Source organism: Gossypium raimondii, chromosome 4 (assembly GCF_025698545.1).
Source record: "Gossypium raimondii isolate GPD5lz chromosome 4, ASM2569854v1, whole genome shotgun sequence".
Classification (NCBI taxonomy): Eukaryota; Viridiplantae; Streptophyta; class Magnoliopsida; order Malvales; family Malvaceae; genus Gossypium; species Gossypium raimondii.
The window spans coordinates 8717387-8732285 of record NC_068568.1 but is presented as its reverse complement, the minus strand read 5'-3'; the positions used below and the strand labels follow the sequence as shown (position 1 = coordinate 8732285).

General features: G+C 31.2%; 1 protein-coding gene across 1 annotated transcript; it reads left to right on the top strand.

The window, feature by feature from the left end:
* The first annotated feature begins 11276 nt into the window (after positions 1–11276).
* Positions 11277–12019, top strand: LOC128040409 (L10-interacting MYB domain-containing protein-like). The gene is made up of 2 exons (XM_052629156.1): positions 11277–11435; positions 11729–12019. Exons 1-2 carry the CDS (start codon positions 11277–11279, stop codon positions 12017–12019), a joined length of 450 nt encoding a protein of 149 aa, XP_052485116.1.
* Positions 12020–14899: the final 2880 nt, after the last annotated feature.

The following is a 14899-nucleotide window of genomic DNA, read 5'->3' as shown; positions in this document are numbered from 1 at the left end:
CTAAATCTAAATAAAAGTAAAACATTGTTAGTGTTATTTTCTCTTTACATATAGACCCAACCAGTTGAAAGTTTGTAAATAAACCATGAAAGTGACGGGGCAATACCCAAGCAAAGGTTAAATTACAATTGAGTTGTGTTTCTTTACCGAAATTGATGATGATTGACATTTGTGGGTAAAGATAACAAAGTTGAAATTGTAATCTTAACATGATCGGTGAGGACAAAATACCAAAAGAAAGGGATGCTTTTTTTATTTTAAGAGATAAGCCGCTATATATATATATATATATATATATATATATATGATATAGCCACATAGGTATGGTGGAATGCAGGAGAGATTAGAATACTATGCTTTAAAGTGGACAATTGTGTTGGGTTTAGGGTTTATTATAAACTCTGGATATTATATATAAATGCCATAACAATCAGTCAAAAAAACGACCATAATTTACAATTCCTACCCTCATTTGGTAGCTGTCCTGTCCCCGTAACTATGCTTGAAGCCAAATAGTGAACGACCCCGCCATAATGGTGTCTTTTGGCTCCTATATACAAATAAGCAACCTGTTATGTTGTGCATGCACTCACCACCAAATTTATACCATCAATACAATTGCATCTATAAGTGCATGTGGACCGAAGGAGACCTTCCTCTAATGTATACGTTCTTACATCATTCAGTCTTTTTATGTGTATAGATACATATACGCACATGCATATTTTTTATTAGACCCGCCACGTATAACAGTTGATATCATCATCGCATAAGTTAAGTATATTGTCTTCTTTTAGAATCGTTGTCTAAATTTTGAATCCAGTACCTCTATAACGGTAGAAGGCCCCCTAGTATTTAATTCATTTTTATAACTGTTCATCCAAGCTTGGAATGAATTTGGGCTAGGATGTGAAGCGTGAAGGTAAGCTGACTTGCAAGAAGGAATGAAAGATGAGCTATGGGGCATTGGAGTTGGCACTCCAATGATTTAGTAATCTGATTTTAGATGAGTGAAAGGTTGAAGATGGTGAATAATGGACTTACGTTAAAAGGGGTTCTTAGAGGTCTTTTTATGCTTTACTCCTAAACATGTAGGCTTTGTACCCACCTGATTTTTGCGACGTCAGGGCCTTTGCTTGCCTATTACCAGTCCTTGATAGATCACTTTGAACTTTATGTATATTAAATGTAGGGTTAATTCAATAAGCAACCCTCAAATTATATCGTTTTTCCAGTTTAGTATTTATTTATTTTATTGTGTCAAGTACCTAAATTATTATTTTATAATCATTATGGCTCATATCGTTATCTTCGATAAAAAAAACTTCAACTAATAAAAAACCACCACGTGTCATTTCTATCTAGATCATCATTTACACTAAACAAAAACATATATTAAAATTAAATTATTTTTTCTCTCCTCCACCCCTCTTTTATTTTCTTCTTATTCTTCTTCAAACCACTCATTTTTTTTCACGTTCTTTTCTTTTGTACTTTCTTATCCTTAAATTTTCACTTTCTTTTTCTTTTCCATTAAATATGGTTTTTTTTCATGTTTTTCTTTTCCCCACAATTTTTATTTTTTATTTTATTTTTTATCACTACACCAAAACAGGCTTTTAGCGGCATATTTTGTGGCGTTTGAATGACAAACACCGCAAAAAATCGAGCATTAGCGGCGCATAGCATAAAGCGCCGCTAAAGATCTAGCATTAGCGGCACTACTTGTAATACGCCGCAAAAGAACATCATTAGTGGCGTTTTCAAACAAAAACGTCGTAAAAAAAAGCTGACAAAACGCATCGTTTAATCTTCACGAATAGCGGCAGTGGCGGCAGTAGCGGCGAACTATAAAAACGCCACTATATAGCACAATTAGCGGCGTTTATTTGTAAGCGCCGTAAAAAATGTTAACCAAAACGCATCGTTTGGTCTTGAGGATGTTAGAATTGGTGGCGCTTATGAAAAACGCCGCTATAGCATATTATCAGCGGCGTTTTGCACGAAACGCTGCAAAAAATGTTAACCAAAATGCATCGTTTGGTCTTGAGGTATATTAGAATTAGTGGTGCTAACGAAAAAAGCCGCTATAGGATAGTATTAGCGGCGTTTTGTACAAAACGCTACAAAATATGTTAACCAAAACGCAGCGTTTGGTCTTGAGGTATATTAGAATTAGTGGCACTTCCAAAAAATGCCGCTATAGGATAATATTTACTTGAAATAAAAATATGTTGCCTATCAATTACGAGTCATGGCGTCAAATGCCCGATAGCAACAAAAACCAAGCCCTCGATAATATTAAGGTAACAAAATGTCAATGTCATCTGTAATGCTTGGGAAATAGTTTCATTTATATTTACTTTATTAACTTGTGTTTTTTGTAGGCGATGTTTGCTTTAGAGGTCTCGGATGCTTATGTAAAGAAGGCATTGGGAAAAAGATGGAGAGACCATAAAAGTACTTTGAAGAAATATTATTATAAGACAAAAACAACCCTCGATGAGAAATTGCAAAATGTCCCGCCGGGTATGCTGAGGTACCAATGGGAAGATGCGGTTAGATTTTGGCATTCGAAGAAAGGCGAGGTATGACGTACTTCCAAACTATTGTAATTATTTTGAAACTATAGTATTTACTATTTACGTACTAAAAATTTCATAACGTAGGATCGCAAACGAGTTGGAAAAAGCAGCAGGCAAAAACAAAAATTCACTCACACAGCCGAGTTGAGAAGTTTTGCATGTGTAGCTGAGGCGGAGGTATTTTTAATTTTTTAATATTGTCAAATATGTATAACTTTCCATTAAATAATATTTTTACTACTATATTGTAGGAACTGTCGTCCGGTTAAAAAGTTGGACGCCTTCAACTTTTTGAAATTACACATAGGAAGAAAGATGGATCTGCTATGACTCAAAGTTTGGTGAAATTATGGTACGTTTACTTAATACGATTTGACTTGTTTTAGTTATTTATAGTGTTTATTTTCTAATGGTTTAAATCATTGCTTGTAATGCGACTATTGTTATGTTGCATTTGTTTTTTAATATATATTGTGTTCCTAACTATGTGATTTATTTTTAGGAAAACTAAAAGATAAAAAGGCGAGTACTGAAGTGATTGCTTCTAGTGATAGTTCATTCATCTTGAAGACATTGATAACCGGATTATTCTTGAAGTTTTGGGTCTGAAAGGTATGGTCGAGTTCGATTTCAAGGATCTTTTGTTAGCCCAACCCAATATTAGGATCCATTGCATGACTATACATGGCTTGAGTCGAGCTCAAGTCAAGTTCGAGATTAAAAGACCGGATGGTGAGATGCAAGCGACCACGATTGAAGTTAAAAGGAAATATGAAGAACTCGGCTACAACTTAAAGCGAGGTCAGAATGAGGAAGCAGAGGCTACAATGAGAGAAGCAGAGCGGCGAAGAAGCGAGAGAGGTGCAGCAAGAGAAGCAGAGGTTCAAAAGAAATATAAAGAACTCCAGCTAAAACTTAAAGCAGATGCGGAATCGAGAGAAGTAGAGTAGAGCAAAAAGTACGACGAACTTCAATAGCAGCTTAGAGTATGATGAAGATGTTTCAGCAGTCGCAACTTCCGCCGTCATAGTGTATTGCATAAATATTTTTATCATTTTAACTTTTAACATTTTTGTAAAGAAAAGTATGAATTCACTTTTATTTATTGATATTAATATTATTTTATTCGTTTAATTTGAAATATTATATAAATTTATTGCTTTTGGCTGGTTTAGATCTGGTTGCTTTTGATTTGTTGTTACAGGAGGGCTGAAAAAATGGAAAATTTTATTTTACAAAAATTCCAAAATTAGTGGTGTTTTCTGTAAAAGCGCCGCTAAAGAACATGATCTTTAGCGGCGTTTCTCTTTAAGCGCCGCTAAAGAACATGATCTTTAGCGGCGTCTTTTTTTTAAGCGTCGTTAAAGAACATGACCTTTAGCGGCCTTTTTTTCGGTAAACGCTGTAAACGTTAGCGACGTTGTCGTTAGCGGCAACGCCGCTAAAGGCCTAAAAAAACGCCGCTAAAAACCTGTTCTGGTGTAGTGTATATTTACACTAAACTCCCTTTTTTCTTTTTCATTTTTGATGTTGTGAAGATGAGAGAGATATGAAAGAAAGAAGATAAAAATGGAGGGAGAGGAAGAGAGAAAGATATTTAATTTAACTTTTACTTAACATTACATTTAAATTTTTTATATTACTAAAAATGTTACGTATCAACTCCTGATTGATTGAACATAACACTATCGGTTCAACAAAAAGAAAAATTAAATATATAACTTAAAAAGGTATACTTATTAAATTAAGCCTTAATTATATTGTATAATAAATTTTTTAAACCCTTTACGTGCATGGCATAACAGAAAAATGGATGTTTAAGGTAAAAATGTTCGTATGAATTAAAAAAGAAGGAAAGAAAGAAGTGGGATCTTTGTAAATGATAACGTGGAGAGATATAATAAAGGATTAGGATAAAAAGCACATAAGAGATGGAATCTCATACCTGAAAATGATCATTAAACCAAAGCAGAAGTGGTCGTTACATACAGCTGGATCAAATTATAAATGGATCGTACATCAAAGGGGGACCATTTGCCAAATAAAACAAACGAATTGGTCTAGGACATGACATCTGGCAATCCACTTCATTACAATACTTATATTTTACAGCTAGGACTTTGATGTCTTGGTTTTCCACTTAATTTTACGTCTCACAACCCCATATCATTCTTACATTGACTTACTCACCTATCGTGCTGTTTTGTCTCTTTTTTGTTTTGGGTTTTCTTTTTTAATAAGATTTCACTACCCTTCAAAACATTACCTTAAACCCTTTTTGTTAATTGAAAATTATTTGGTGGGTTTTCAATAGAGGTTTTACACTTCATAAGTAAAATTAAGGGTTGATAAGTAGTGGCAAAGTCAGAAAATTTTGAGAAATTATTATAGGTCCTTTAAAATTTTAAATTAATAATGATAAAATTACACTTTGCCCTCAAATGATAAATATTTAATTTAGTCCTTTAAAATTATAAAGATATATGCTATCATAAAAATATACAATTATAATATTTTCCATTTTAGCCCTCTGATTTTGCCAATGTTGACTAGTATTCTATAAAAGTATAGCAAAATATTTACAGAAAGAAAAGAAAAGAAATGTATGTCAATTTTTTAAGACTGGTTGTAGAATAAAAAAGGTACACCATCAATGTATCAAATACTCACCCTTTGCTAAAATTAATTTGTAATAGAGTTTTACAAGGTAAAAGTATCATGGTCCCTTACATTAAGAATCAGATTACATTTTGCCTTATTTACTTAAAATATAGACAAATTAGTCCCTGTACATTAGATCAGAGAGTTGTTAAAAATTGGCAATACTATCAGAATTACCAAATAGTTACATATGACATGCCACGTATGTTTCATTCTGACATTTAGAGACTAATTTTTAGTAGTAAAAGGCCTATTTTACTTTATGATCTAATATACAAGAATTAATTTTAAGTATAAAGAATAAAATATAATTTAATTGTTAATACAAGGATGTGGGAAAAGTTTTACCATTTTATAGCAGTAATTGAGAGACATATACACATGTGTTTTGTTGGTTTAATTTGCGCGTCTTTTTCAGTAGCGTGACAGATGGTGAAAGAAAGCAAAAGTTGTTGAGGTGATTGGGAGGGTAGGGACGTGGAAGGAATCTTTTTCAGACTTCCCCGATTATTCATACCCATTGGGTTTTGTAAACTTTTTTAAAAATGATAATTAAAACAATTAAATAAATTAATCTCAGTTGCCGTACGTGGGATGTGGGATGTGTGCATCTTATGTAAATTGGTTACATTTCCGACTTTTATCATCATGGGTTGCTTTTGAGTATTTATTAAGATATCGGTAAGTATTCTGAATTTTTTTTTCCAATAGTGTTATTTTATTATTTTAATTTAATTTGAATTTTTTAAATTGAGTTAAGTGAAATAAAATTTAAAATTGATTTAAATCGAGTAAAATTTAAAATTAAACATATTAAATTAAAATCGGTTATAGTATGACTAATTCTATATATATTTGAAAAATTAGGTCCCAAAATTATTATTTTAGAAAAAAATAAAAATTATTTATATATTTTTTGAATTTTTATATTTTTAAAAATATAAATTTTGGAATTTTTATAAATATTTTGATTTTTTGTAATTTTTGTTGAGGAGACTAACTTGTTCATTTTCAAAATTGACGGGACCAAAGGAATATTTATATCAATTTATTATTTGAATTGTAAAACTTGAATTACTTATTTGAGTTTACTCAAAAAATTGAATAAATCGATTTGATTAACTCAAAATTAATTTTTATTTTATTTATTTTCAATTGAATTGAATTTTGTTCACTCCTAATTCGGGTTTTTAGGTATATGGAGGTAAGAACTTGTGCTAAAATAATTTGATAAGAATTTTAACCCTTACTCATACAAATCAAGATAAGTTCAAGTTTTATGTATCACTTTCGGTATAAGGCCGGTAACATAAGATTGATATAGCTTTTTATGACCAAAAAACAATGGTAACCTTTGTTTGAAATAAAAAATATCATTCAATTAATTCAATTTAAATTTAACAAAAAAATAACCAATTTAAATTGATTTGATTATTAAAAAATTAATAACTTGAACTTGTTCAATTTGAACTAAAAGATGACTCAAGTAATATATATATATATATATATATTTAAATCCAAAAATAATTTGAACCTAAAATGATTATAATGTGAAATGATCTAAACTTGAATAATCCAAAAGAATCATATGGCAAAATTCAAAATGACTCGAAACTCAACTGTTACGATTGAATAATCAAACAAAAAATGACTCAAACTAGAAATAATCTAAGTCCGAAGCAATTCCAACCTAAAAATAATTTGAACCCAAATAAAAAATAGACAATTTAAATTTAAATTAATTGAATCTAAAATTAATCCGAAGTATCTAATATGCATAAAAAGGAAGGTATAAATTGAGGGTGTAATACAATGAAGAATTGATTAAATAGAAGGTGAGTGAAGTGGCAACATGTGCCAAATTTGGAGGCAAATGGAAAGTACCATGATATTCGTTTTGCGTTTGTGTGATGTTGGCAAAGGCACGAATGGGGAGGCAATTAAAAAGCTCTGTTGGTATTGGGCGGAGTCAGCAATCACATTCCATTAACCTGTATCCGATCAGCCGCTTGAATGGAATGGAAGTTTCAAAATAATTACACATAAAAGTAAACGAAAAGTGTATATACAACAACAATAGTGGGAGCATCTTTTCTTAGACTTGGGAGGGTCTCCACGGCATATCCAGCTCCCTTGGACCTGCCTTTACTTAACATTCACAACTTCCTGCACTAACTTGTTAGCCTATTTTTGTTTTTGGATCTTTTTAAAAGACGAATTTTGTGTCGATTTTTGTTTAGTGACGGTATGATAATTCAAACTTTGATGAATTTTGATTTGATATTATCTGATAAGATAGTTTTCTGTTTTCCTTTTTGAAAATTGAGTTTGGGATAGGACCGGATGTGTATTAAAATTTTTAGAGATTAAGTGCTCCTTTGGATGCCCAGTTAGTACCAGTGAGGTGCGTTTACAGTGCCAAACTCACTGCAGCAGTTGTTTGGTTTGCACGGTTAGTGCAGTGAGTTTTCCTTTCAAACACACTGGTCAGCTGATTTTCAGCTGGAGAAGATTTTAGCAGTGGATGAATTTACTGAACTGTTGGCACTGTAACAGACAAAAACGCCCTTATTTTTACTTATCATTTTACCATTTTAGCCTTGAAAATTAAATTAATTTCTTTTCCTGCATAAAACCCTGCTCTTCAACTCCTTCAATTGACACTCACAGCAGACTCAAAGAAGCTCATATTCTCGACTCATCCTATCAATATTGTTCTCAACTTTGATCTGGTAAGACAAAACCCTTCTTTTTCTACTCTATATATGTGTTTGAATTATATCAAAGTAGTTTCTTAAAGCAGTTAAGTAATTACTAGAAATGAAAAAGAATTTTTGTGTTCATACACAAATCCATATGTTCTTTCTCATTACATGTTTTTTTTACCTCTACTTGCCGTTGAAGAGATTGAACATAATTGATGATTTCATCAAGCATACCAGCTTTGCCTGTGATTTTGTTACATCCTGGTATAAATCTTACAGATACTTCATTCTTTCACTGATTTTCTTCCTTCTAACCTATAAAAATCAACATAATTAAAACATTATTATGTAATGAAATAGACCTGATAAAATAAGAAAACAAATAAGAAAACATCTCCTGCAATGCTGTATTCATGTCTCAAACCCTCAAAAACTAAAAGCATCAAAAACAAAACAAAGTACAGCTAAACAAATGAAACAACAAAAGCTTGTATAGAAAGGTTCTAAGGTTCCCAAGATTCTAGAGAAAGGCTTAGCCTAAACTAAAGATAATCTCATTAATCCCATCTTCAACTTCCATACCTCCTCATTTGCTGCTAAATAAAATTAAAGCAAAAGCCATGTAATTAAAAAGTCAAATATGCCAACACTAAAAACTTTGACTATACAAAATTGTTATTCTATATGTTGTTCGAACATGAAATAAAACAAGAGAAGCAATCAAAGTTCTAATAATCTCCCTCTTTGACATTTTGACAAGATCAACAACAAACAATTAACACACAATCTGAATAAATCAACGAAAACTAGAATATATCTCCCCCTAAGAAATAGAACCATGCTCGACCATACACTTCCCTTGTCAATATGATTGGTCATCACATTGTCCACCAAGCATACACACTCTTTCCAAAGTAATTTCAAGAAATATAGAGCATGACAAATAATCCACACAAGTCCCATTTAGTATCAACAAAACCACAAAAGTAGCATAAAGAGAACACGAGATAAGCAACAAATAAACTAAAAATTAAACTTATAAAATTAGGTGTCATGTATGTTAAATTAGAAGTTATTTAGCTTCTCAAATTCTTCATAGCGGTCACTGAAAGCAGTAATCTTTGCAAGCAGGAAGCATTTTAGGAGGTGAAAGTAAGAATGAGACTCTAATATCATAGAAAACTATTAGGCTAGTTGTTCAGAGTGAAAGACACCGTGGGGCAAACAAATGTGAAGTCCAACGGGTAAAGAAGAGAATCACATATTTCTTCCCAATGTATTCGAGAGAGCTTGACCGAAAGAATAATGCATAGTTCGAATAGAATTGGAAAAAACATATGTAATCATAACAAAAGAGGAAAATTTTATTTAAGTGCCTATACTTGAGAACAATATCCACATAAGATACCTTAATGAACTCCACGGTCAAAGACGGCCTCGACCTCAAAATCGAGGCGAGGATTTCCCACCGTGGAAGCTCACTCGAAAGAGATGATCGAAATATGAAACCGAATCATACATGAGAAATTATGTGGATAAAGAAATAGTTCACCATCAAAACATTCAGAATTCGTTTAGAATAAACATATCTCAAAACTAATTCTGAATTTCACTTAACATAATTTGCTCCTCTTTCTTCTTTTTCCTTTCTCCAAAAAGCTAAAATGTTTATTGAAAACAAACTAATTCATTTTAAACTAAATGATATAGATATCCATTTTCATTTGGAGCCCCCAACAAAACTCACCAAATGGAGTTAGCTTTGGCTTCCTATTTTGCCTTTACAATGGAGTCATAGACCCACATTTACGGCGCTATTCCTTGGCAACACTAATTTTTTCCATCTTTGCATTAAAATCGAAACCAGATCCAAATTCCACACTATATGAGTTAATATATGATATATTCACAATATATAATTTTATACATAACTAATGAAACAGTTAAGATAATGCGAAGCCTTATTACAAACTATTTCAAATATTTAAAAAGAAAAACTTGAACACATATTACAAAAATTAATTTTCTTAAAAAGAAAATAATGTACCTTTCAAATCTACTTTTGTATCTGCAAGAGCAGAGACAACATAGTACCTATGTTTCTTGTCCTGCATGGATAACCATTTGCAATCTAGGTTTTCTAAGCATTTTCTTTTCAATTTCTACATTCACTTGAATAGGTTCTGTTCTTAACTCTTAAGTAACAGGTAAAGCTATAATTCAATCAAAATTTGAAGGAGGAAACACTAACCTCTCGGATTGAACTCACTGCATGGAGAGAAAATTTATTTGTTCTTTCTTCCTTTCTTTGCCGTCTGGGAGAGATGAGAATGACCAAATCTGTTCTTTCATCTTTCCTTTTATGTTCTCATAATAATAATAATAATATAAATCCTTTTCTAATCATAAATCTAATGGCCATTATTGATTCATAAATATGTTAGTGGACTTTAATGGCTAAAATCAATATCATCCATTAACTACTGCCTCCGACTCATAGCTTTGATTAATAACTCACCTAATCCTCCTAATGTTTACTACTTCTTCAATTTAGTCTTTATACTATACTTACTAACTTCTTTAATCATTTTCATCTCAATTCTCATTCTCGCCCCGGAAACTTCTTGGTTTAATTTTTCAGAAATTTTCAGTTTAAACAATTCGATCTCAAAGTTTTTTCCCATGCAATGCACAAGTTAATTGTATGTATTAACTAAAATATATTAAATTATTTTATAATTTTTGTTTAATTTTTTTATAAAATATGGTAAAAATTTATACATATTATTTCATAAATAAAATATTTTAAAACTAATTGGAATAGTTATAATTATTAAATATTTTTATTTTTAAAAAATAGTATTTTATAATTTATTAACATTTAAAATATTAAATATTTTAACATAATTTGAAAGATCTTTTAAATTTCTATCAAATCTTTATTTTTAACCGTAGAAACTTGGGTTGCAAAGCATACTAATTAAAAATAATTTAAGTATATCTAGATTTGTAATCAAATTTTAAGTAATTAAATTTTAAAATCAAAATAATTTTATAAACGTTACATTTCGAGTGATGAAAAGTTAAGTCTTTTGATATGACAGTAAAATGATTTGTTAAAATTTTGTAACCGCAATGTTAATGAAAATATTTTAATTACTAAACATGTTTTAATTCAATAAAATTATTAACTTAATTAATTTAGACAATTAAAATAACACATGTATCTATTTATAGACAATTAAAATAACTTATAGACTATATATGTTCTCTATGCTTCTTGGTGAATGCTAGCACATTGACTGAATTATATCAATGACAATAGATGGTAAAGACACGAAATTTTGTGGAGGGAGATAGTAGCTTAGCAACAAAAGCTGTTTGGGACGATGAGTTGACGTTGATATTTTGTGAACTTTGCGTGAATGAAGTCAATGCTGGCAATAGACCGACAACTCATCTAAACTCAAAGGGATGGGAAAATGTCATTGCTCTTTTTCAAGCAAAAACGGGAAAAAATTATGGAAAACCTCAATTGAAAAATAAGTGGGATACATTAAAAAAAGAATGGAGGTTATGGAGGGAGTTGCTTAAGGAATCTACAGGTATTGGATGGTGTCCATTTAAAAGGCGGTCGATGCTACCGAAGAGTGGTGGGCTGAAAAATACAGTTAGTGTTAACTTTATCATTATTTTAATGCATAAAGTTTATTAAAATTATTAATTTACAATTATAAAAATCTTAGTATAACATTTAACGTTTAACATATTATGTAGGAAAATCCTGATTTTAAAGGATTTAAGAAGAAAGGAATTGAACCACGATTAAATGAGTTAATGTGGCAAATGTTTGGTGGCATTGTAGCCACTGGAGAGAACGCATGGGCACCTTCGTCTGGTGTTCTTCCACGTGGGGTTCCTATGGGAGATGATGCACCTAATGAGGGATTTGGTGATTCAGATGAACATAGTAACGAACCTGAAGGTATTCCCCCTGATGAGGTACCATCAAACCCTTCTCATGAAATCCCTAATCGAAGAAAGCAAACACTTGGGGCTGTACAGTAAGGGAAAAAGTCAAGTTCAAGTAGAAAATCATCAAGAAATACATTAACTACTCAGATTGAGAAATTGTGTGAGAGTATGGCTAGTCCAAGGAAGTCGATGAATGAAATTATTTTCCTCACTCTCAATATACTATTTCAAATGCAATGGATGCTTTGCGTGCTTTGGGAGATGAAATTCAAAAGAGATGAACTGTACTATTTTGCCACCAAAATGTTCCAAATACCGTGAAACGAGAAATGTTTTGAACTTAGATCCGATGATAGGGTTTGGTGGCTTCGACGTGAGTATCTTGAACAAAATCCAATTGCATCATTTTCATCCTTGGTAGCAACATCCTCATTTCCTTCCAACCATATCATCAACCACCTCCACCATCAGCTCCTTAGAAATATTATTGTAATATAACTATACTACTTTTTTATATGTAAAACTAATGTATGCTACTTTTTATGTTTGGTATTTTTATGTTATGCTTTTAATCAAGTTTCTGTGTTGTATAGAATGTCACGAAATATTAAGTTACTTACATTTGATTACCTTTTCAGGTTATGGATGAATTTAACAATATATATAATAGTTTTGATATGAATTATGCTACATCTGAATTAAGTGAAGAAGCTCAACGAAGAATAGCCACAATTGTTACCCAAGTTGAGCACAACAATTATCATAATGAGGAAGAATATGTGTTCAAGATGTATTGGTACACCACGAAACTTATTTCACTATGCAACCACGTATGGATTCAAATTATACTGGTCAAATGTGGGTGGACGAAGTATTAAATGGGCACGATGATCGTTGCATGATTAGTTTTAGGATGCCAAAAAATATATTTCACAGATTGTTGCATGATTTGCAAACAAATTATGGCTTAAAGAATGGGAAAGTATCGGCGATGGAGAAGTTAGCATTATCATTGTACATTCTTGGAAATAGAGAATCAAATTCAAATGCAACAGAGCGATTTCAACGATCTGGGGAAACTGTTAGTCGAATTTTTACTGATATGTTGCATATATTTGCTCGAATAGGAATAGACACGATTAAACCCATTGAAGGTCAATTCGAGGAAGTACCGAACCATATTCGACATGATACAAGATATTGGCCTCACTTTAAGGTAAAATTTACACAATCTTTATATTTTTAAAACATAAATTATTTCTAACTTTTATCTCATTACATGTATTTATTTTAAAGGATTGTATTGGGGCCATAGATGGAACACACATAAAAGCATGCATTTCGCCTTCTTCTCAAATACCTTATATCGGACGGAAAGGTGAACCAACTCAAAATATTATGGCAGCTTGTGACTTCAACATGTGCTTTATTTTTGCATTTCCTGGTTGGGAAGAAACAGCACATGATAGTAGAATTTATTTACAAGCAATTAGAAAGCAAGAGTTGAAGTTTCCACACCCTCCACCAGGTCGAACTTTAATTTTTTAATTACTTTTTACATAAAAAATATTAAAATTTTAATTTATTTTTAAACTTGATATTATGTTTTACTTTTTTTGCAGGAAAATATTATCTTGTGGATTCCGGATATCCACAAATGGCAGGTTTTCTAGGTCCATATAGGGGGGAACGATATCATTTACCTGATTTTCGTCGAGGTAATCATCAAGTATCTGGAAAAAAAGAAATCTTTAATCATGCCCATTCTTCGTTACGCTCTGTGATTGAACGAACATTTGGAGTGTGGAAAAAAAAATGGCCAATATTAAGAGATATTCCAAGTTATTCATTCAACAAGCAAGTTTTAATAGTTATTGCAACAATGGTTTTGCATAATTACATTCGAAGACATGCTTGGTCAAATGATGAGGATTTTCGAGAATTTGAGAATCTACCGGACATGCCAGTCTCTTCAAGCCAATTTGACAGAGGTGAATCGAGTTCTTCTAATAGAGAAAGTGACCTTGAAATCACAATGTTAAGGGAAACCATTGCAACTAGTTTAATGAATCAATATTTGTAAACACATTTTGTATCATAACCTAATTTCTAGTAATAATGAAACTTGTTATGTCTTATGTTACTATATTTTTTATTAAAATCATCCGTTTAGATACTTCAAAATTAGATCCAAGTATAATGTTATTATTTGTGAAAATAATATTTATCATTGTTATAAAAAATATTTAATTATAACTATAAAAAAATTAAAAATAATTATCATTTTATCTAATAAATAATTTAAATTAATTATATAATTCATTAAAATATTGGAATATACATTTTAATATTTTATTAAATGATTTTGCATATTTTAATAATTTTAAAAATGTCAAATAATTTAAATAACTTCTATTATATATCAATTCTAATCTGATGTCCTTAATAGTCATTTTTCATTCTCACCTCACCGCTACAGCTGCGTTTGAATCCAAACACACACTCCACCATTGTTTCTAATCTCACCGCTACAGTACCCAATCTCACCGCTACAGTACCCAATCTCACCGCCACCGCTGTTTTTAACCTCACCGGAGGTAAACGCACCGCCCTTCCAAACTAGCCCTAAGTTGGGATCCATTTTTCATCGCTCCCGCATTACCACCTTCATCAAAATACTCCCTTTCAATTTTTAAGATTAAATCACATTTTTATTCTAAATTTAACAATTATTTTTTATATTAGGGTTTATTTTTTTCTTCAAATTAAGCTCTTGGTAATTATTTTTACATTGATATTTAGTTTTTTTTAATACTAGTTAGTCCTTAAAAACCCTAAAATTTAGGCCTTGGTGTAGGAACAATTATCAAGTTCAGGGGGTAACTCGTAAAAAAAGGTTCAAGCTCCAATGTAGGAAAAATTATCAAGTTCAGGACCTAACTTGAAAAAAAAAGGTTCAGGCTCCAATGTGAA